Source organism: Cnephaeus nilssonii (assembly GCF_951640355.1).
Source record: "Cnephaeus nilssonii genome assembly, chromosome: 2".
Classification (NCBI taxonomy): domain Eukaryota; kingdom Metazoa; phylum Chordata; class Mammalia; order Chiroptera; family Vespertilionidae; genus Cnephaeus; species Cnephaeus nilssonii.
This window is the reverse complement of record NC_137073.1, coordinates 35,687,804-35,711,163: the sequence shown is the minus strand read 5'-3', so window position 1 is coordinate 35,711,163 and position 23,360 is coordinate 35,687,804. Positions and strand designations below refer to the sequence as shown.

Sequence of the window (23,360 nt, the reverse complement as noted above, 5' to 3'; positions counted from 1 at the left end):
TACCAGCCCTGGGACTGTCCCCATTAACACAATTTTGGCGAGCACACCAAGACCCACCAGCGACACCCGGATGAGCACCACGTCACGTGTGTCCAATTTTAGTAGCTACCCACCAACCATGAAACCAAGTAGCAGCTATCCAACTGCCATGATGACATCAAGCAAGTTGACAGACCCCACCCTAACCACTAACAGGACTCTAGAGACATCGGTGGCCACCACTCAGACTCCCACCACTTATACGTCACCCAGGACAACTTCAACCTCTACTCAGATGACCACACAGTCTAAATTGACCACCACTCCAGGTTCGACATGCCCATTCTCCTACTAAATTCCCGTGTCACCAATGTCAAGCTCTTTCCTGAACTTCCCTTTCTTCCTGTGCTGCCCAGGCACTTGTGACAATGGTGGCACCTGGATACAGGGCCACTGCCTCTGCCCCTCGGGGTTCTCTGGGGACCACTGTGAGCTCCAGGAGATCAAGTGCCAGAATGGAGGTCAATGGGAAGGCATCAAGTGCCGCTGCCCCAGTGCCTTCTATGGCATCCGCTGTGAGTTTGCTGTGGAACAGGTTGAAGTGGGTGAGTTACCAGGGTCCTACCCTATGTACTTGCTCCTTGGAGGTGCCACTGACTCTCCCTGGGTTCAGTTCTGTGGTTGACCTGGAGGCACCCATTCTGTTTTGCCCAATCCCTTTATCCCTGCCTTCTCTCCCATGCCCTCCCTTATCCATCTCATGCTTCTTCTCTACCCTCACCTCAGGAAGTAGCTGGGACCACAGTCCTTCTAGGGTCTCCTCCCAGCCTGTCTGCTCAGAGCTATATTAGTTTCTAATTGCTGTTGTAACAAACTACCACAAACTTGTGGCTGAAACAACAGAAATTTCTTATCTTATAATTCTGTAGATTAGAAGTCCAACTTTGGTCTTGCTGGGCTAAAATTAAGGCTCCAGCAGGGCTGCATTCCTTTTCAAAGAATCCATTTCTTTGCCCTTTCTACCTTCTGGAGCCTTCCACATTCCTTATCTCAAGGCCCTTTCTTTCCATATTCAAAGCCAGCAGCACTACATCTGTGACTTTTTTCCTTACTCACATCTTCCTCTGACTGATTCTGACCTTCCCTGCTCCCTCTTCCACTATTAAGGACTTTGTGATTATATTGGGCCTTGGATAATTGGTGTTAATTTTTACATATTAAGGTGAGCTGATTAGTAACCTTAATTACATCTGTAACTTTGGTTCCTCCTTGCCATGTAGCATAACATATTTACAGGTTCTTGGCATTAGGACATAGGCATCTTTGGGAACCATTATTTTGCCTCCCATTGGGGCCGACAAGGGAGAGACCACAGGCTTGACTTCTGTGCATTCTGACTTCATTCTTTCTCCCATCTTAGGACAACTCATCTCAGAATTCGTACCTCTATCTCTCCTGCTATTCAGTTAGTCCTCAGGGAACATGGAGAGGGGCCATGGGAGGAACCTCTAGGTTGGGGTGGTGATGTCAGACAGGAGTGGAAGATCAAATGACAAGAAAAGGGCTTGCTGTGTACAGAGACAGTGGACGCTGAAGTGGGCATGGAGGTGTCTGTCCAACAGGAATTCTCCCCGGAACTCAATGATAACACTTCCAAGGCCTACATGGATTTCAGCAACACCTTCAAGCATCAGGTGAGGAGAAATAGGAGGGGACTTATGGGTTCTCACCTGGAGCTCAGCTTGGGCCCCTGGTGATCTTAGGTCTGGTGGTTCAAATGTGAGCCCAGGGACCCTTGGCATTTCAGATGCAGAAGGTTTACCAAAACGTGCAGGGGTTCAAGAATGTGGAGATCCTGTCCTTGAGGTAGGAGACTCTTCTGGGGCTGTGGAGGTAGTGCTAGGTGGGGTAAGGTGTTGTGAAGAAAGGCTGGAAAAGCCTCACTTGCTTTTGGAATCATCAGATTTCATAAAGAGAGGGATGAACAGAGTATGCAAGGGAATTACTCCATGGCAGATTTTTTTTTGAGATAATTTTCTGGGGCAATTTCTCTGTAAGAGGGATGCCATCCCTACTTTTTTTTTTTCTTCATAAATAAATATATATATATATATATATATATATATATATATATATATATTTCTTTCTTTCAAAGAGGGAGAGATAGAATCATCAATGATAAGAGAAAGTCATTGATTGGCTGCCTCCTGCACACCCCACACTGGGAATTGGGCCTGCAACTCGGGCATGTGTCCTGACCTGGAATCGAACCATGACCTCAACCACTGAGCCACTGCGGCTGGGCGCCATACCTACATTTTAAGTTCATTGGAAAGAGGGGATTGCAAGGGACATGTAGGGAGTAGTGCCTGAGGGTTGGTGGGAAGCCTAGTATCTGGACTGTAGCTGGTCTCTCTCTGGTTGGCACCTGGTCTGCTGGGTGGGTCAGCATGAGTGAGATACAGTGCCCAGGATGGCCTGGTTTGGTAATGGCTTGAGGCAATTGCAAGAGAATGGAAATCATTCCTTGTCCTGCCTTCCCAGGCTGATCACCTCAGGGATGCTGGCGGTTCCTTTTGAGCTGTCTGGAATCCCAACCCATTGCCTCTGCTCCCCTTCCTCCCAACACCTGTGCACCCATGGTTTGTCCTAGAGGTGTCCTACTAAGGGTCGTTGTGCCGCAGGCCTGGACACCTTTTAAGATTCCCTGACCCCCTTGATCCCATCAGGAATGGCAGCATCGTGGTGGACTACCTGGTTCTGCTGGAGTTGCCCTTCAGTGTCCAGCTGGAGAGTGAGTATGAGAAGGTGAAGACAGTCCTGAAGGAGGAACTCCAGAATGTCACCCAGGATCAGGACAGCTGCCAGAATGACAGTGAGTTGAGGCTGGGGGCCTTGGGCTGGAGGGAGGGGTCAGGGTCACAACCACCATCCCAGTCTGCTCCAGCTCAGACAGGGGCCTCCTGGGCGCAGGTGCCAATGCTGTGGTACCTCCAGCAGGTTTTGAGAAGGGACACAGGCCCACAGCCAACTGGGTCAAGAATGGGGCTAAGAAGGAACTTGCCAGAACTTGGGTGCCGGAAAGAGACCCTTTGACAGTTCTTAAGGTTTCCAGGGTGGCTGAGGACCCTTGATTATTCCTGAGACATGAGGGAGGCCAAAGGATTCTTCCCTTGCAGCCCATCCATACACCCCCCTTACCAACAAAGCCCTTGCTGCCCTCCCTGTGTTTGCCCTGCTTCCCTGGCCCTGAATCCTTGACCTCTCCTACCTGATTCCCCTTGTGCCTGTGTCCCCCAGCCCTGTGTTTTAAGCCTGACTCCATCAAGGTGAACAACAACACCAGGATGGAGCTAACTGTGAAAGGTGAGGAAAGGCCAAAGTGGCCCCAGCAGGCCATGACCCCTCCCCCAGGGACTTCTGCCCATTGGAATTCCCTGGGGGGGAGAGGGAGACCTTTTGGGGGAGGCAAGTGATGTGGCCTGGGCAGTACTGCCCTTCCTGGGGCAGCAGAGAAGGTGAGAAGAGGGTGGGGAACCTGGGGGCCTGCCCTCCCCTCATCTAATCCCAGGGTCTACCCCACCACACCCCACTCTTGGAAATAAAATGATTTTCAGAGTCATCATAACCAGGCCCCTGAGGAGAGTGGATCACGTCTCTGTCTGTCTGCCCCCTGTCCCCACCCCAGCCATCTGCCGCCGAGCCGCTGCCCAGGGTTATGAGCATTTGTACTTCCCCTTGGTGGAGGCGAACAGGCTCCGCTGCGTCACCAACTGCACATCAGGCGTGCCCGGCGCCATCGACTGTAACCAGGGCCAGTGCCTTCTGGAGAGGAGCGGGCCCACGTGCCGGTGAGGCCCGCGCCCTGGCCGGAGTCCCGCCCACAGCCCGCTGGGTCTACCAGTAGGCCCCGCCCCTGCCCCATTCGCCTTAGGGTGGGGCCCCGCCCACCTGCTCGCACCCGCGGTGTCCCGGTGCCGAATGGACACCACCAGGGAGGTGGCCAGGGTCTGTGATCTGTGGCTCCCTCCTCCAGCTGCTTCTCCACGGACACGCACTGGTTCTCGGGCCCACGCTGCGAGGTGTCTGTCGCCTGGAAGGCACTGGTTGGGGGCCTAGCGGGGGCCGTGGCGGTGCTGCTGCTGGCGGCCCTGGGCCTCTTCGTGGTGCGCTCCCGTTCCCGGAAGAGGCGCGGCCAAGGCGGAGTCTGGTGAGCTCTCTGGGGGTTGCGGGTGAGAGTGGCAAAGGGGTCTCAGCCCTGCCCTGACCGTGACCGCGAGTACCCTGAACCAGGTCCTGGGCCGACGACGACAGGAAATGGTCCGAGATGTGTGATGAGAACACCGTGGGGACTTTTATAAACTTGGGCTTCGAAGATGACAGAACAGGTGAGTCATGCCTCCTGGAGGAGCAGGGCAGGGGCTGGACAGGACCCAAAGACTCCCTTGCCCAGGACAGACATATACCTCCTGCTGGGGAGCTTACCTCCTGCTTGCCCATGTCCGTCCTGCGGAAGGCCCATGTCCCGCACTGCCCACTCTAGCAGGGCAGGCACAGGGGCACAGGAGCCCCGGAACCCTGCCTAACTCACATTTCCTTCCCTCCACGTGCTTTTCCCTTCTGCTTTTCTCTCTCAAGTCAAGGAGGAAAACTTCCACGTGGCCTTGGAGACTGTGGACACCAATATGAAGGTGAGGGGGCAAAGGGGGGGTGGGTGGTAAGGAGCTCTCCACAGGGCAGGCGGCTGAACGAGGACCAGGAGGCAGAAACCTCCCAGCCAGTCTGAGCAGGGTGGCTCCCTGCTCTCATTCCCTCTCTCACATACTCTGGCAGGTACACATCCAGAGACCTGAGGTGGCCTTGTCCCGGCTGTGAGCTCTGCATTATCCCCTCCACACTGTCCCAGGCAGCAAGAAGGCACCACCCACCACCTGCGCTGTGTCCAGTTCAAGAGATGGCCCAGGTCTCATGCAGCTCCGTGTCCTGGTTTCTTTGGGCAAAATCTGACCGTCCTCTGACCTCCATCCTTCTCCCACTTTGGGTGAAACCCATCTGGAGTCCCAGTTCAGACCCAGGCTCTTCCCCTGTCGGACCTTGGGAAAATCTGTTAACTTCTCCAAACCTGTAGAATTCGTATAGCCCACTTGTTCTGATACCGGCACAGTTATTGTGAAAACCGGAAGTGCTCAGTCAGTTTTCTATCCCAATACCCCTTCCTGTGTCAGCCCTCATGCTTAGATGGCTTCTCTCAGATCCGCAGGCCCCTCATCCTTGGCTGGGTCTCAGGCCTTAGTCTTTATTTCCCTGCGAGCATTCCATTCTGCCTATTCCTCACCTTCACCTGTAGCCAGCCCCCAAACCACCCAGCCTCCTTCCCTCCTTAGAGAACTCCTGCCATAGCCCTTACTCCCATTCTTTAATTTGTCTCCCCCACTGGAACCACTTCTTAAACCACTCCCCGCCTCATCCCAGCTCACAGCCCTGATCTCCTCCTGATCTGTACTCACTCTCCCCTTCCCCATCCTTGTACCCTCAGCCCTAAGTCCTTACTCTCCACCTCAGTGCCCCAGTCCTAAATCTTCCTTCCTCTCCCAACACCCCTGTCCCTAGTCAGGTACAGAGGCCCTTGTCACCTTAGAACCCCCCCAGCTGTGTTCCCCAGGCTCTCGTTCCCCATTCTGAAGCTCCATCCCTTCCTCTCCTTTCTAAGGGCTCTGGATACCTGTAGATGCAGGGGGGGGGGGGGGGGGGGGGGAGGGGAGAGGGGGAGGGGGCGGAGGTTGGGACATGGGTTCCCCCAGGTCCTCAAGGGTGAGGGGAAGTGGTGGAGAAGCTCCCTCAGCCCCCTCCTCCTCATTCCCCTCATTCTCCCTCCCCTTCTTACTGCCTCACCTGCCTTCTACCCTCTTCCCAGCTCCTCTTCCTCCCCTCCCTGTTCCTACTTCCACCCCTGTCTCTGCAGTAACCTCTGAGGCCAGAAGCCCTAGCCTCCTGGGCAGGAAGGTCTCTTTTGGGGACAGGAAGTCTGCAATTCTCCAATTCTCCCTTGGAACACAATATAACATTTATTGCAAAAGAAGTTGCTCTGTGTCTCTCCTCACTTCCTGGTGCCTCCGCTTGGTTGGTGAACAGGGACATCGGGAGGAGGTGTTGTAGGAGAGCCTGGGAAAGCTAGTTTTCCCAGGAAGGAAGGGGTCCCTCATAGGGAACATAGAGATTGGGAGGCCCATTGTCTTGGGGCATGGGAAGCCTCTCCATGGGGGCCTGTTGGGTTTTTATCTGTACTCTTCCCTTCTTGACATCAGGAGCTTAGGGCTGGGTCAGAGAGGTGGGCAGTCTGGACTGGGTGCACTGCCATTTGGGCCGATGGGTAAGCTGGGCCTCCCCAAGCCTGGGTGGCAAACACACTCACACGAGAGTACTAGGCCTGCTAGACTGGAGCTGAGGGTGGCCGGGGCTGACCGTGTGAGGTTGTTTTGGGTGGGAGTCTGGGGCAGGTTCCTGGGCCCTTTTCCCAGGACTCTCAAGGGATTGGCAGTGGCCAGGGGTGGAGAGCAGGACCATGAAACCTCAGGTGTGAATGGAGCCCCACTCAGGAGAGGTCTGGTGGTCATGGGCTGTGGGGAAAGTGTGTGCTTCTTTGAAAGGGGCCAGCTTGAGGTAAATGATGGGGGAAGGAAGGCTGGAGGAAAGAGGGGCCTCTCGGGGCTTGGGGTGGAGGGCCCTTCACTCAGCCCGGCCTGTTGCTGGCTGTCCTCTCCAGGGTTTGTCACCCCTACCTCCATAGTCACCCTCTCCCTGGCATTTCTTGGCCCTGTCACACATCACACCTCTGGCTTCCTGTCCTTCCCTCTGGCCCTGCCCCACCTGTGACTGGCTTCCTGGAAAGACCCAGGCTCTGGGTGGCCAGCTCTCCAGGAGTTAGAGGGGAGGAGGACTGACAGGCTTCCCTTTGTCACCACCCACCCAGCCCCATTACTGCACCTCACCCCAAGGCAAAGGTCTCCAGGGTTCTTTTTATAGCTGACCCCTCCCTGGGAAGCGCTCATTTCTGGGTCTCTCCTGACGGGGAAGATCCTGCAGCCAGGGCCACTGCTCTCTAGGAGGGGCTGGTGATTTGGATCTTGCCACTGGCTCTCTGGCTCTGGGCACCCACCATTGCCACAACACCTGGTGAGTGAGACCCAGCCTGGCCTGGAGCTCTTTGGCATGTGCTGGCCTCCCTACTTCCCCCTCCCTCTCCCGTTGCAGGGGATGGTGCTGCCAAAGGGCTGGGCACCAACCATGACCTCATCCTACTGTTGGGATGCTAACACGGTCACCCTGGAGACCTGAGAGTGCAGAGGAAGGGGCGTGGCCTGTGGTTGTGCAGTTGATGGCCAGCACAGAGCCCCTGGCCCAGGGGCTAAGTTGGGGCTGGAATCTACCCCTCTGCTCTGCAGGCTTCCCCTGGGAGAAGAGGGACTTTTTCTTTACCTGAACAGGGGGCTGCTTCTGCCCGGAGGGCCAGGGCTCTGGCCTCACAGAGGTACTCGCTGTACAGGCCGCCCGCCCTGGAGTGAAGGCGTCCACAGGCATCTGGCAGCTTCCTGCTTGTTTGGGGAGAGCCACAGGGGCCCCTGGGAAAGCCCCTCATGAATCAAGGGCTGAGGGGCAGGCAGGCTCTGAGTCCTTGTTGAATCTCGTCAGGGCCCTTTGTCTGGGAAGCGGCTGATTGCAAGCTGGTTTCCAGTGGGTTCCCTCATGCAGAACAGAGTTTCTTGATTCCCCAGAGGCGGGAAGAGCTCTGGGGAAGGGGTGGGCAGGGCAGACACTGGGGCCAGGGGCAATGGGGGATGGAGCCCAGGGCCCCAGGTAGAAGAGGCAGCTCTTGAGTTGAAGGACCTGCAGGGTGTGTGGAGAGGGATGGCGAGTGGGCAGGGTCTCTGCAGGAGGGAACGTGAGGGAACGTAGGCCCTTGGAGTCCACTTCAGCTTGTCATGCCCGGACATGCCTCCTTTTCCCCGACCCAGACATGCTGGGGGGCAGTGGCCCAGGCCAGGAGGAGCTAAGGGGAGAGGAGTGAGGGCTGTGAGTGTGAAGTGTGTGGGTTTAGGGGCATTATAAAAATACATTCATACAGATACATTAGCTTTAAGGTAATAAACAGAGAATAGGAAGCTATAGGAGGGGAGGGGAGGACGCCGATCTTAGGAGGGTCCTCGCTGTCCCCACTCCTTGAGCAGATTCTGGGTCACTCCTCGGTTAGATTATCGGAGGAGAGGGATGATGGTGGTGGTGGTGATGATGATGATGATGATGATGAAGGGCCCAACAGTCAGCAAGTGCACAGCTTCTGTGTGTCCAGCCATGATTAGAGACAGTCACCCTCAGAAGTAAAGGCTCCTGTTCCTAAGGCGTTGACACAGGTGAAACCGTTAGCATGCAAGAGTCAAAACGCATCTATGATAAGTGCAGAGAGCTGTCAGGGGTGGGGAGGTCGGGCAAATAGGGCCATTCCAAGGGGACTCCAGAAGGTCTGATGGTACCTGGAGGCCACCTGCCCCCACTCACAGAGGGCCCCGCTACTTACAAAGCCATTTCAGAGCAGGTAGTTCCTATGACACTCACAAGGAAGACTGTGTAAGGAAGTGAAGACAGACAGGAAATTGAGGCTCAGAAAGGGTGAATGACCTACCTGGGGCCACACCTCAAATAATTAACTTGACATTAGCCATTTAACACTAGGTTTGTGCTGCCCCACCCCCACACTGGAGGACTTCACCCCTCTGGCACACCCCCACCCTCTGAATGTATTCTGGGTCCTCAGGGAGGGGTTCAGAGGTTGGGTCAGAGATCACCTATGGCATTTGTAGTTTTATTTGTTCCTAATCTGCACCCTCCTCTGGGTACTCCAGTTCACAATGAGGACTGATGAGGTTTTGGACAAGTAAGCAGTAAGGAGAAAGAATGCCAGTCTGAGAAGGTAGGAAAAACACATGTGTGGCTGTGCAGGGGAACCGAGCAGAGTGTAGGGTGCCTGCAAGGCAAGGGAGCATGTACTGAGTGAGCATGAAGTTTGGTGGGTAAGTTCAGTGGTGAGGGAACATCTTTGGGTGACAGGAGCATTAAAGCCAAGAGGAGGCTTTTAGACAGGAGAGGACCTCCTTGGGTGGGTCACCCCGGCCAGAGCAGATTTGGAGAGAGGTACCGAGAGCCATCCTGGCCTGATTCCAACTCCCCAGGAAATGGAGAGGAAGGGTCCATTTGATGTTGGGCTGTGGAGGCACCAAGGCAGGTGGTCCTAGATCCCGCGTGATGGGAGGGCAGGGGCCTCTTTTTGGTGGTTGACAATGGCCTCCAGGTGGGCCTGTTGAGTTTGGGGTGACCATGGATTTCTGGGTGGAGCTGTCCTGTAGCCTGGGGCTCAGGAGGGAGCACAGGAATCACATTCTCCATTCTCCATAAGCTGCAGGGGTCACAAAGTCAAGGTGAGGACTGGAGGCGTATCTTGTTTTGTGTGCGTGAAGTTCCAAAGTGCTCCCAGTGAGGGTGGGGGAGGGGAGCTCCTCAGGCTGGCAGCAGGGGCCAGGAGCTGTCCTGGAGGGGCTGGGGCAGGAACTCTATAGCCTAGACAAGTGAAGGCGGAAGTAAAAATGATGGACAAGTACAAAATTGGGTAGAGTGTGGTAACGGTGAGAACAGATTTGTTCACAATAAACAAAGGGGCAACCTTTGAAACTTTTGTGATATAAATTTAGAGCGGTTAAACGCAAGAGCTATTTTATACGATAGTAATAAACTTACTCATTCAGCAAACACTCCCCGGCCTGGCTTGACCTGGCCAGGTGCTGGGTGCTTTGAACGAGGCAGAATGAATAAAGCAGTTTATCGTTGAGTTTTTTAGATGGGGACATGAGAATGGTGCAGAAAGAACCACAACCCCAGCCTGGAGGCTCTGAAAGGGGCCCAGGATGAGGGAGGAGTGTGGACGGGGCCTCCGGGGCTGCTCCTGCCTGGGCTGAGGGAGGGGGCTGCATTAGAGTTTGGTGGCTGTTGAGTAGTACAGGGAGAAAGTATTAATAGTTACTCAAAGGCCTTAACGAATTCTGAACTGACAAAGCCATGCATAGCTATAGAGAGGATTACAATATTGATTTAAAAATCCCCTGGGGTACAGCAAATTGGGAAGCCACCCTGACCCTGTAGTCTGGCTGTTATATTAATCATCAAAATTGCTGATATTCATTGAGGGTCTGCTCTATGGGAGCCACTGTTCTAAATATCCATGATCGCCCTAGCCGGCTTGGCTCAGTGGATAGAGCGTCAGCCTGCGGACTGAAGGGTCCCAGGTTCGATTCCGGCCAAGGGCACATGCCTGGGTTGCGTGCTCGGTCCCCAGTAGGGGGCGTGCAGGAGGCAGCTGATCAATGATTCTCATCATTGATGTTTCTATCTCTCTCTCTCCTTCTCCCTTCCTGTCTGAAATCAATAAAAAAAAAATAAAAATATATATATATCCATGATCTCATTTAACTTTCCCAACAATCTAGGAGGAAGTGCTGTTACTGATTTCTGTTTTATACTCGGGGAAACTGAGGCTCAGAGATGCTAAATTACATGTTCAAGGTTGCCCATCCATTAAGTGGAGGAGCCAGGGTTTACACCCACGCTGCCTGGCTCCAGAGCCCGCATTCTTTACCACTTGCTATGACCCAGGATGTCCATGTGAGTTAGCTTCCTATGGCTGCTGCAACAAATCACCACAAACTTGGTGGCTTCAAAGAACAAAAATTCATTTTCTCACAGTTGTGGAGGCCAGAAATCCGAACTAAGGCATCATCAGGGCCACTTCCTCCATCGAGGGGAGGATCCTTCCTTGCCTCTTCCAGCTTCTGGCTCCTTCGACTGTGGTGGCGTACCCCAGTCTCTGCCTCTGCCTTCACATGGCCTTTCCTGTGTGTCGAATCTCTCTTCTTTCTTTTGTTTGGATTTCAGGCCCACCCTAAATCCAAGATGATCTGATCTTAATATCCTTCAGTACACCTATTTCCAAATAAGGTCACATTCACAGGTACAGGGGTTAGGCCTTGGGCATAGCTTTGGGGGACACAGTTCAATCCACTACCTCATGCTTCGGCAGCAGCCAGGTGCTCTCTCTCCAGAAAGGCAGGGGACCAGGGGCAGGTGGCACCAAGAAGCCCATCCACTCACCACAGGTGGGTGCAGGGAGAGGAAAGAGCCAACTCTGCCAGGTAGGAATGACCTTACAGAAAAGGAGACAGGCCCAAGCCACTGAGCTTGTGCGGGGCAAGGCTGAACGTGCACCCAGCACTGGGTGGCCCAACCACATCCCAGCGGCCACACTGTTTCTCTAGTAGAATATCCTAGAATGAGCAGGATGGTCAGGGCAGCCATCGCTCACCACCATTTCCCAGGGGAAATGAACGTTCAGAAAGGTTAGCTGCATAAGACCCCCAACGGTTGTGTAGCTGCTGATCCTAGAGGCACGCCCAGGCTTCCATCCTCGAACCTGGCTGACGGAGTTCACCACAAGCAGAAGTGCGTTTGGAGGTGGTAGAAGGAGGCAGTCTCATAGCACAGTGGCAGTCTTCAGACCTCTTATCTGAAGGTGCCTTCCAGGGCCTTTCCCCAAGAATGCCACAAGTGAAAGACTTGCCTGCAGACCAACTGCCTTACTCAGATGATTATCTTTTAAAGAAAAAAAAATCTAAATACAGGTATTGTGAAGAAGCAATAAAAACTGCAAACAGGGCAAGAAAGTTCCAAGTTTTACTTGTTTGGTAGGAGAGCTGGTGTCTTTGATGGCGAGCGTGGTTGCAACCCCGGCAAATTATTTTCGTTATGACTTTTGACCACAGGGGTGTGGGGAACTCAGCGTGGGAATCATCCCAGTCAGTGACTTTCCCTGGATTCTCCAAGGTCCAGGGCACACCTGGCTTTTTTAATAGCATATACATTTTATTGTTTTAAACATTGTAACATGAATGCATATTTGTTGTAGAACATTTAGATAATATAGACAAACAAAAGGAAGACAATCTCACTTAACCTTACCACTCAGATAAACGTTGTTAACATTTTATTTCTGCATATGTAGTTAGATTTATTCTACAGGCAGTTCATATTTTAATGGCTGATCAATATTCCATTCTATGGAATGCCAGAGTTATCTAATCAATCTCCCATTCTTTGATTCTTGGACATGTTCACCCTCCTTTTTCACTATAATAATTAATGATATAATAAACATTCATTTATAAAAGTTGTTTTAATCTGCATCAGATTACTGTATTTTGGAATCAGTAACTAGAAATGGAATACTTAAAATGGGATGCCTTGACCTGGCCAGTGTGGCTCCGTTGGTTGGAGCCAAAAGGTGACGGGGTTTGATTCCTGGTCAGGGCACATACACATTTGTGGGTTCCATCCCCAGTTCAGTCGGTGCACATGCGGGAGGCAGCCAATCAATACTTCTCTCTCACATGCATGTTTCTCCCCTCCTTTCTCTCCCTTTCTCTTCCTCTCTCTAAAAAAAAAAATCAATAAAATTTATTTTTAAAATAATAAAATAAAATGATATGCCTCTGTCTATGGTCCCTGATATATATTTTCAAATCACCCTTTAGAAATATGATACCAAATGAACGCCCATTGACATCCTATGAAAATGTCCCAATCAACACTAGCTATCATTATCATCTAACATCACTGAAGGGGTGCAATTTGATAGGTAAAAATAAATAGTATCTTGCTTTGTTTTGAATTTCTCTGCTTACTGGTGCATTTGATTTACTCTTTTCTTCTCATACGCTTGTTGGCCATTTGAGTTTCTTTCTTTGGAAAATGTCTGTGCTTTTCTTTGCTGAGCCTCCTAGTTGAACATCCCTGATCCTGAAGGTTAGCTTTGGGAAGGACAGCCTCTCCTACTCGGCCACGTCCTTTGAGCACACCAGTGCCACCAGAATCTTGGACTGCGACGGGTCTGAAGTTCCTCACCGAGGACACTGTTCAGGGCAGTGTTTCCTTGTCCTTCCCAGGAGTGGTGAAAGCCTTGGGCACGGAAGGGGTTGCCTGCCTGGAGGCTGGGGGTTGCAGCACAGCCTTTAGTTTAGGGCTCCCACTTAGTGAGTAGGGAAGAACAGCAGAAGTGAGGGAAAGGATGAGTAGGAGACGGTGGTGTCTTGGGACGTGAAGAGATTCCAGAGGAGCCCGGTGAGATGGACAGGGATTCAGGCCCTCAGAGCTCTTGGGTGTGCCCTGAGAGGCAACTATCGTAGAGATGTGGATGGATAAGGAGAGACTGAATAGCAACAAAATGGAGTGACATCAATCTAGGAATAAAGACAAAAGAGAGCAAGATGTCCAGAGTCCATCCCAATGTGAATCCCGGCTTTGGGGGGTCCCCGGTAGCCCACTGTGTTACTGCCATAGTCTCATTGATCTCCCTGCTTCTGCCCTCATTGTCCTGTCAGTCCAGGCACAGTTGGGATCAGGGCATTTTGCTCGACATTCTGAACTGCTGCTCAGTCAAGTCCAGAGTGACACCGACATTGCTAGCGTTCTCTCTGCTTCTGCTCATCTCAGTGTTTAGCTGCACCCCAAGCCTGCACTCTGGGCTTCTACACGTGCTGTTCCCTCAGCTTGAAAACGTTCCCTTCCTCTCCTCTCCAAACCCTTTCCTTGTCTAAAAGTAAAAACCACCTTTAGATTGTGCTTAAATCCTAACTTACCAGCTGGCAAGTATTTAACTCCTCAGAACCTCACTTCATGTGTAAAACAGAAATATTCATATCAACCTTACAGGCCCATATATATCCTCATCCGAGGATATGTTCATTGATGAGAGAGAGAGAGAGAGAGAGAGAGAGAGAGAGAGAGAGAGAGAGATCAGCTGCCTCCCGTATGCTCTCCAACCAGGGCTCGAACTCTAGGTATGTGCCTTTGACTGGGAATCTAACCCAAAACCTTTTGGTGCAGGGATGACACTCCAATCAACTTCCCCACGGGGCCAGGCTCACAGGATTAAATTAAATAACTAAGAGAAAGCATCTGGCAGAATTTTCCTTATTCATTTACTTCAGAAGTGCTCACTGAGCTTGAAAACATTCCCTTCCTCTGGGTCAGGCTGAACCGAGCAGGAATGTTCTCTCCTCTCACGGAGACTCTGTTCTCAGAGAGGGGCGAAGGTACACCATAGGCCATGGCAGCACAGTCATCCAGTTACAGCCATGATGGGGCAAGTATGGGAATCTGATAGCCAGTAAGTGCTACCTCTCCCCACCCCTATTCATTCTTTGTGATTCATTTAGGGACATGATCATAAACTGCCTATATATGCCTTTTCATTGTTGGCTTGTCAACTTTTGTAACTTAAAAAGTCCAATAAAATTTATACTGCCTAAATCCTTTTTAAAGAAACACCTTTTTAAAGAAGAAGAAGGAAAAGGAGAAGAATGATATTACTTTTCTTTTTAAAGCTTTCCTCGACAAAAAAAAGGCAGAGGGGTTGTTCCTCCCCCCTTGCTCCCAGCCCCGTTGGCCACGCTCTCTCTTCACGAGGGCCTCAACTATCTCTGCTTTGGGGCTAGGAGCCCAATGAGGGGTGGGGGCTCATTTGTCTTTGACACTCAGGGCTAGAAAGCTTCTGGCGGTCACAAGTGACTGCTGTTGGATGAAAGCCTGAACAGGTGGACTGCAGAGTGAGAAATGGTTTTCCTGTAGGTGCACAACAGCAAGGAAGTGGTTGCCTCTAGGTGAGATACAGAGGGGCTTCCTCGGGGCAGTGCCAGGAGGGCCCCTCATTAAAGGGAGAGACAAGTGGGAGAAGAGGGCAGCTCTGAGATTCTACTGTGTGGCCTGGGTTTACTCTGAGCCCTGCCACCCTCTGCATTGGGTTGACCAGAGTCTGCAAGTACGCTTTCTCCCCGATCCTCCTCAGACCCACCACTCAGGGAGGCCCCCGCCCCCATCCTTGGCAGTCTTCCCAGTTCAGTCTCTCTGCTTCCACCATGCTGAATTAGACCCAACCTAACTCGGAGGCAAGAAGATTGAGCAAAACAAATGCAACTACTGGCTTACAAACAATCTTTTCAATTTTTTTTTTCATTAATTTAGAATTCCGAAAGTCTTAGGCATTATCGCACCTCCCACCTCAACGGCATTAATCAACCATTTGATGGCACTCTTCCCCTGATGTTTTGATGATGGTCTGCAAAGCCAAAGATCCAGAATGGTTGATGTGAATGACATGTTTTGACTAAATTGTTTACTCCCTGCCTACCCAGGCCTCCAGGCCTGGTCCAGCTCCTAGCCTCTCCCTGAGACTGTCTCTTTCAGAACTCTGTGAAAATGGGGTGTCTGGGATGGTGGAGGGTGCCACTGTCCTGATGGCCTCCATGGTCCACTCTTCCAGTGTCCAACGAGGGAGGTGAGAAAGATTCAGTTCCAGAGCATCTCTAGGAAGGAGTGGGGGACTGACAGGAGGGATGACACCACATGCCCTGCCTTCTCAAAAAAACACCCTATAAACCATACTGTAGAATTTCTAAAAACCCATAGTTTTATGGTACTATTGTCACAAGGATTCTTTCCATACTGGATCTTATACATCTCATAGGTGAAGAGGAGCCAGGGTTAGTCCCATCTTACATAGGAAAAATATAGTTTCATCGTTTTTTAAAAAAATAAATCTTTATTGTTCAGATTATTACAGTTGTTCCTCTTTTTCCCCCCCATAGCTCCCCTCCACCTGGTTCCCACCCCACCCCATGCCCTTACCCCTCCCACACTATCCTCGTCCATAGGTGTACAATATTTGTCCAGTCTCTTCCCACACCCACACCCCCTTCTCCCTGAGAATTGTCAGTCCACTCCCTTTCTATGCCCCTGATTCTATTATATTCACCAGTTTATTCTGTTCATCAGATTTTTTATTCACTCGATTTTTAGATTCACTTGTTGATAGATATGTATTTGTTGTCACTTTGTTGTTCATAATTTTTATCTTTACCTTTTTCTTCTTCTTCCTCTTCTTAAAGAATACCCTTCAGCATTTCATGTAATCCTGGTTTGGTGGTGATGAACTCCTTTAGCTTTTTCTTCTTTGTGAAGCTCTTTATCTGACCTTCAATTCTGAATGATAGCTTTGCTGGGTAGAGTAATATTGGTTGTAGGTTCTTGCTGTTCATCACTTTGAATATTTCTTGCCACTCCCTTCTGGCCTGCATAGTTTCTGTTGAGAAATAAGCTGACAGTCATATGGGTACTCCCTTGTAGGTAACTAACTGTTTTTCTCTTACTGCTTTTAAGATTCTCTCTTTGTTGTTTGCCCTTGGCATTTTAATTATGATGTGTCTTGGTGTGGTCCTCTTTGGATTCCTTTTGTTTGGGGTTTTCTGTGCTTTCTGGACTTGTAAGTCTATTTCTTTCACCAGGTAGGGGAAGTTTTCTGTCATTATTTCTTCAAATAAGTTTTCAATATCTTGCTCTCTCTCTTCTTCTGGCACCCCCATAATTCGGATGTTGGTACACTTGAAGTTGTCCCAGAGGATCCTTGTACTATCTTCATATTTTTGGATATTTTTTTCTTTTTGCTTTTCCGATTGGGTGTTTTTTGCTTCTTCATATTTCAAATCTTTGACTTGATTCTAGGGATCCTCTAGTCTGCTGTTGGATCTCTGTATATTATTCTTTATTTCAGTCGATGTATGCTTAATTTCTAATTGGTCCTGTTTCTTTTTTTTAAAAAAATATATTTTATTGATTTTTTACAGAGAGAAAGGGAGTAGGAGAGAGAGTTAAAAACATCGATGAGAGAGAAACATCGATTAGCTGCCTCCTGCACACCTCCTACTGGGGATGTGCCTGCAACCAATGTACATGCCCTTGACCGGAATCGAACCTGGGACCTTTCAGTGTGCAGGCCGACGCTCTACCCACTGAGCCAAACCGATTAGGGCTTGGTCCTTTTTTATATCCTTGAGGGTCTCACTTATTTCTCAGAGATTTCTAGAAGATTCTTGAGTAACGTTATAACCATGGTTTTGAACTCCATTTCCAGTAGTTTGCTTTCCTCCATTTCTTTTATTTGTGACATGTTTCTTTGTCTCAGCATTTTGGCTGCTTCCCTGCGTTGATAGAGTGGCTTTGTGTGCTAGGTGTCCTATAGGGCCCAGTGGCTCAGCCTCCCTAATTACCTGAGGTGGAAACTCTGGGTGCACCCTTTTGTGGGCTGTGTGCACAGCCTTATTGTAGCTAAGCCTTGATTGCTGTTGGTATCACTGGGTGGAATTGACATCCAGGCCAATTGGCTGTGAGGACCAGTTGTGTCTACTATGGAAAAACTTCTGTGCTGGAGACACCCTTATGGGGCAGGACTTGCTTCAGTGGAGCTTTGGCATTCACTGTGTCTGCCCCCTGAGTGTGTCTCTTATGGATCTGAAGAGTTATAATCTGGATGGTCTCACTCTGACCACTGGGTACACTGGCTCTTGGATCTCCAAGGAGGTGCAAAGTCAGCCACTGCCTGAGGCCACCCAACAGGAGCTACAGAGAGATCTGCAGATTCCTCCTCTTAGTTTGGGGTTTGGAAGTGCCCAGATGAGGCCCAGCTGTGAAGCAATGCACGCTGCTGTGGAGCCTTGGGCCTTCTTTTGGAAGCTTTGGGCTCTCTGACCCAGCTGCAGTTTGTTAGGTTTTAGATTGCAAAAGGCTAGGCTTATGGTTGGCAAACTGCGGCTCCCGAGCCACATGCGGCTCTTTGGCCCCTTGAGTGTGGCTCTTCCACAAAATACCACGGCCTGGGTGAGTCTATTTTGAAGAAGTGGCGATAGAAGAAGTTTAAGTGTAAAAAATTTGGCTCTCAAAAAAAATTTCAATCGTTGTACTGTTGATATTTGGCTCTGTTGACTAATGAGTTTTCTGACCACTGGGCTAGGCCATTCATATGCAAAAGCCTCTGCGCACAGGTGGGGTTGTAAACTGGGTGGGGCCAGATCTCAGGGAATCACCAGGGCAGAGTAAACAGCAATGGCTGCCCGTCAGCCCTACCCTGAAGAGGCCCCCGGGTCTCTGTGTCCAGCGGCACCGTGCAGGAACAATGATCACTGCAAGCACCTCTGAGAGAAAGCCACCCTCATGTTCCAGCCTGATGCCAGACAGTCCAGTTTCTCTCCTTATGAGTCTGGGTCCCCAGAGTCTTGCCCAGAACTGGAGTTCAGAGCTTTCGGGAGCTTGTATCTCCCTCCCGATTGAAAAAGATAACAGTGTACCCAGTTGCCAGCCCCTTTCACGCATGCCTCTGTACCTCCACACCTCCACACCTCCTACCAGGCTCAATGCACTTTTCTCTTTCCTTCTAGTTGTAGAGTTTCCACTCAGCCAGCCTTTCCGTGGTTCTGGATGATATTCGTTTTGTCTTTTAGTTGTAGTTTTGATATGGATGTGCATGGCAGCAAGTTCAGGTGTTTACCTATGTTGCCATCTTGGTTGTCTCAGTCCCATCTTACATAGGAAAAATATAAACCCATCTTACATAGGAAAAAAAGAGTCCTACATGTGCAGTCACATGTTCTAAGTGGCGCAGAGAAGACAGAAGAAGCCCTCCAGTCCAAGGGTTCAGGCCCAGGACTCTCACTGTTAGTCAATTGTAGCCCATTGAGTGGGTTGTGGGACTGAGGGTGGAGGAGGAGCTCACCTGGCTAGGTTTCGAGGACCGCAGGATGGCCAGATAGAGACAGGAGTATTCCAGGTAGAGTGGCTAGCCCTAGTATAAGAGTATCTGGAGACAAAGGACAGGGAATGAATTATGCCTTAGCTCTCCTCCTCCTTCTGGCTCAGTGGAAACTGCTAGGATAGAGGGGAGTCTTAGGTATAAACGATGATGGAGAAGAGAGATCTGTTAGACTAAGTATCAGCCAGATGATGGAAGGTGAGTGTGTGGTCTGCAAATCACAGAACATTAGGAGCAAAATAATCTTTGGGGCTTTAGTGTGAGTATAACTATCTGCTCAAATTTATGCCAGAGCATCCAAAGAAATGAACATGTCCCAGTGTGCTCAGGGCGGAATGTGCAGAATATATATATAATATAATTTCTACACAACCATACAGATTTGTCAAAATTTATAACTGTGAGTGTCCCACATCCTGCGTGGTTCAGAGTTCAGGTTCAGGGTTCGGGTTCGGGCTCTGGAGGAGGCCGCATGCAAATGAAAGAGACAAAATAAGAAATAATAATTTCGAAATTGGGGGCCAGGCGGAAGCCCAAGGAAGGACTCCTCTTTGCTCTGGCCTTGTGATCCCTTTTATTCAGTTTGGGATACACCCATAGCCCTTAGGCAGGCAATTCCAGTAACAGGCAGACTATCTTATCAGTAAGGATTTATATGACTATCTGGTGGGGAAGTTGCTTCAGCTACCATTGTCTTGACTAAACAGTGGGTGCATAGCTTTGACCTTTGCCAGAGCTTTAAGGGTCACCAGCCTTCCTGGATCCCTGTCCACACTTCTCTGATAGTGAAGACAATGGGCAGCTTCCCGCATATAGCCGTACTACTAGCAATTTAACTCATCAATCACAATCAACCCCTGCCTCCAAATTATCTAGTGACACCTTGCCCTCTAGATGAACTATAATATTCTACAGAAGAGACAAAGGTCTAGATCAAACTGTCCAAAACTGTCCAAATCTACAGATTCCCCTGACACTTCCTATACCCCTGTAAAGTAAAGCTCTGTTTCAGTATCATGGGCTGCAGCTATCTTCTAGCCAGACTGGGACAGACTACCACTGAAATCAATGACACATTCACAGACTACAGCATCATCTCTGATTCTTCTCAGTCCACAGAGTCATCTTTAATTGCCTCACTGAGAATGTGTCCACATCAAGTTCCAGTGATTCTTGACCTCTCTGGTGGTAAAGGACCATTAGCCACAACTACTGCTGTGGAATCCACTGTCTCTTCCTACAATACAAGTTATTCTCCCTTAAATCCCAACATATTTTCTATAAATTCCCTGACCACTGGACACAGTGCTGCAACTCACACTGTATTATCCTCTGTCTTCACAACCATGCTTGATTTGTCCAAATCAACCCTTTCCTCTGGAATCTTGTCTACCACAGATGATGGAAATGCTGCATCCCCTTCAAGCCCTGATCATGTATTACTACTGTTGCTGTCTCAGCATGAAAAATCAAAGTCCTTATGGGCAGGTCCACTGTTTTTATGGGCATCCCTGATTCATCAAAACATACAGCTATTCTGGATAACACCATTGCCGTTACATGAAGCCTAGGTGACTCTTCACCACTTCTGGTGGATTACCAACATTTTTTCCTCCAGGATCCAATTTCACAACCACCTCAAAGGTGTACACAACAACACTTTGACCTGCTCCTTCTACAGTACAGACAATGCAAGTCCAGCTTCCCCATCAAGCCCAGTGAGCACTCTATACCTACTGTGGTCTCGGAAGAAACAGACATGACTCATAGAGGAGTCCACTCTCTACAATACTGTCTCTGATTTGTCCAAATCATTTGTTTCCTCTGAAACCTCCTTTACAAAATCTGAAGGATCTTCCACTACAAGTAGGTATCCTTACTGTGGAATCCACTGCCTTTACAGGCTCCTCAGATTCTGCAAATCCAACAGTTCCATATGATACCTTCTATACCACTAAGAATGCAAATCGTTCTTCTCCATCTATTCTGGTGATTTAATTTCCACCACCATGGCCTCTGGGCAAACATCCGCAGTCCTTCTTGAAGTATCCACTGTCTACAGAACCATATTTGATTTGTCTCACTCCACTTTCAGCTGTCACCTTCTCTACCACTGTTAATGGAAGTCCTGTTTCCACATCAAGCTCTGGTGAATTATCCCCTACCACCTTGGTCTCTGGCCAAACAGCAACAGTTTTATGGAAAAGCTAATTCTCTACACCACCTTTTCTGATTTGTCCACTTTCACAGTTTCTGTTGATACTCTGCCACTCCTCGTGGTGGTCCACATCCTCCTCAGGTTCTGTCTTATTGCCTTCCACTACCATCACAACCTTCACTGAAGGATCCAGTGGCTTCACCACTACTATTTATTCCTTCAACACAACTGGTTTTTCCAATGACCCTCATATCACAGCAGATCTTAGTCCCTTATCCTTATAAAGACTCTCCATTCTTCTACTTCCCCAATGGATGAAGTGGATGGGAAGCTGGCCTGTGTGACAAAGTGCACCAGTGGACAAAGTTGAAACTGAACTTGTCCAGAGCAAGTGCCAGCTATAGAAAAGTGTTCCCCAATACCTGTGAGTACTCAGCCCCTCTAAGTCCAGTGTTCACCCTCTTTGGTGTTAGAGCTGCACCTTCCCCACAGTCATCCGAGAGAGACGGCTGCCATTATTACTTCTATCAGTAAGTTTGGGAGACTATAAATTAAAGTACAAAAACCAAGACATGAAAACAGGCTGCCAGTTACTTAGATATTAGATGGGTGGACATCTTGCATCTGGAATGAGGCAACCAACACTCTCATTCAGATTCTGAATTCCTGCTCTGCAGTCCTGGGGTCCATCCACTGTCTCACAGCCCCTTAACCTTGGGGTGTCAGGGAAGGTGCCCAATACCTGCTCTCAAAGGGAGACCTAGTTTCTTGTGCATCAACATTGATTTTTTTTTCTTTTGAGAGAGTGGGTGTGAAGGATGTTGGTGGGTTGGTACCAGATGTCTGAACCCAGGCACACACTGGTACTGGGAAGAAACCTGTGAACTAAGCTGCTGGTGGTCACGGTGGTTGTCCTGACTGCCTTCTTTGGCTGATCCCAGAGGAAACTGCACAGGTGAGCTTCTGGGGCTGGGCCTAGTGAGGAAAGCAAGATTCAGCCAAGGTCCACAGGATCCAGCCCCGCCCAGCTCTGGGTATAGCAAAGAACAGCCTGCTGATCTGATAAGGTTTGACAGGGAAATGGAAACTAACACTTATGTACTGAAACTGGATGCTGTAATAAAATTACCTGGTGTTTGTAATCACTTTGGTTGCCACAGAGTCAAGGGCACAGGGAATGCCACACTAAGACACTGGGAATGCACTGTCTGGCGTCACTTTCCCCCCAGCTGTAGAATAGACAAGATCCAGCTGAGAAGGTTGGCATGAAATGCCACCCAGCATAGGCCTTGGCCGGCAGTCAGCAAAGGGAGCCACTCTGATTCTAGTTCAATGCCCCCATCTCGCAGATAAGGAAACTGAAGCCCACAGAGGGGAGTAAAGGGGGAGCAGGACATGGTGATATCCCCAGGCACTTTTTTTGATTTGGGCAACCCTTCCCTGATTCAGGGCTTGGCCATGGTCAGACCATAGGGAAGCTGAGTGTCAGGGCCTCCTGAGCCCCCTCTTCCACCTTCCTGCCACCAGCTGCTCACAGCCTTTCTGTTGGCAGGCAAGAGTACAGTGTGTCTTGAAAGTGACAAAGAGAAGCCATCTTTGACAGTTTCAAGAGCACAGGCATTTGGGAAGGTGCCTTTTGTCTGAGGCAACGATGGGGGCAAACCTGGAGGGTAAAAGGCCGAGAAGGCACCTCAGCCAGAACTGGTGTGGCTGTGGGTGACATTTGTCCTGCCATCTCATCTCACATCCGTTCTGACAGCCAGCTGACCTTGAGCCCCCAAGGGCAGCCGCTGATGACCTTCAGTCTTGGCTCCTCCAGTTCGTGCACAGCCCATGCCCGCCATTTTGTGCACTGCTGACCCCTGAGTAGTTCCTCTTCCTGTTCCACCCTGACCCCAGTCACCCCTGCACCCACCTATGGTCCATGACTTTTGACACCAGGGCACATCAGGGTGGCACCAGTCCCCTCCTGTCACACTGGGCCAACTCCCCAGGCTCCAGAGTTGTCAAAACCCACCTCATGGATAAGCTGCAATGGTGGAAGGATGGATGGGCTGTGGGATGTGCAGCTTAGGGCAGACATAGGACTATTCCTTTTACTGGAACCCCCAACCCCCTATGACTCTCCAGCTTCTCCCAGGCTCACTCTCACTCCCAGATCTCACCATAGATCAGAATTTGAATGATAAATTCAGCCTTAAAACCACTTATAGCTGCTTCCGGCCTTCCCTGAAGAATGTTGGCCACAGAGGTGACTCAGGGGCCCGCCCCCAGCTAAGAACTGCTCGCATTTCCTCATTCTGCCCTCCACCACCCTGGGGCTTCCAGAGAAGGGCAGGGCACACTTGGTCCAGAGACAGTCACTCACACTCCATGGCCATCACTGCAGGTCCTCTTGGCCTCACCTCTTTTCTCCCACCCTCCAACTGTGCATTTAGAGGACCAGGGAGGTGACAACTGCTCAGGAGTGGGGCAAGGCCTCCCAACCCT

The 23,360-nt window shown here is 50.2% G+C and overlaps 2 protein-coding genes across 2 annotated transcripts in view; both read left to right on the top strand.

The window, feature by feature from the left end:
• Positions 1-607: 607 nt before the first annotated feature.
• Positions 608-5,180, top strand: LOC307110559 (mucin-3A-like; the record flags this gene model as incomplete). The annotated part of the gene is made up of 10 exons (XM_079789679.1): positions 608-626; positions 1,558-1,673; positions 1,787-1,845; positions 2,709-2,854; positions 3,280-3,345; positions 3,668-3,830; positions 4,016-4,189; positions 4,273-4,367; positions 4,618-4,670; positions 4,813-5,180. 10 exons carry the CDS (start codon positions 608-610, stop codon positions 4,852-4,854), a joined length of 933 nt encoding a protein of 310 aa, XP_079645805.1. The 3' UTR covers positions 4,855-5,180.
• A 1,881-nt stretch (positions 5,181-7,061) lies between these two features.
• The window catches only part of LOC307093125 (uncharacterized protein), a 59,865-nt gene continuing 43,566 nt past the window's right edge, over positions 7,062-23,360 (top strand). The window contains exon 1 of the mRNA XM_079760893.1: positions 7,062-7,152. The gene's annotated coding sequence lies outside the window, so the exon portion shown is untranslated. The remainder of the gene's footprint in view (positions 7,153-23,360) is intronic.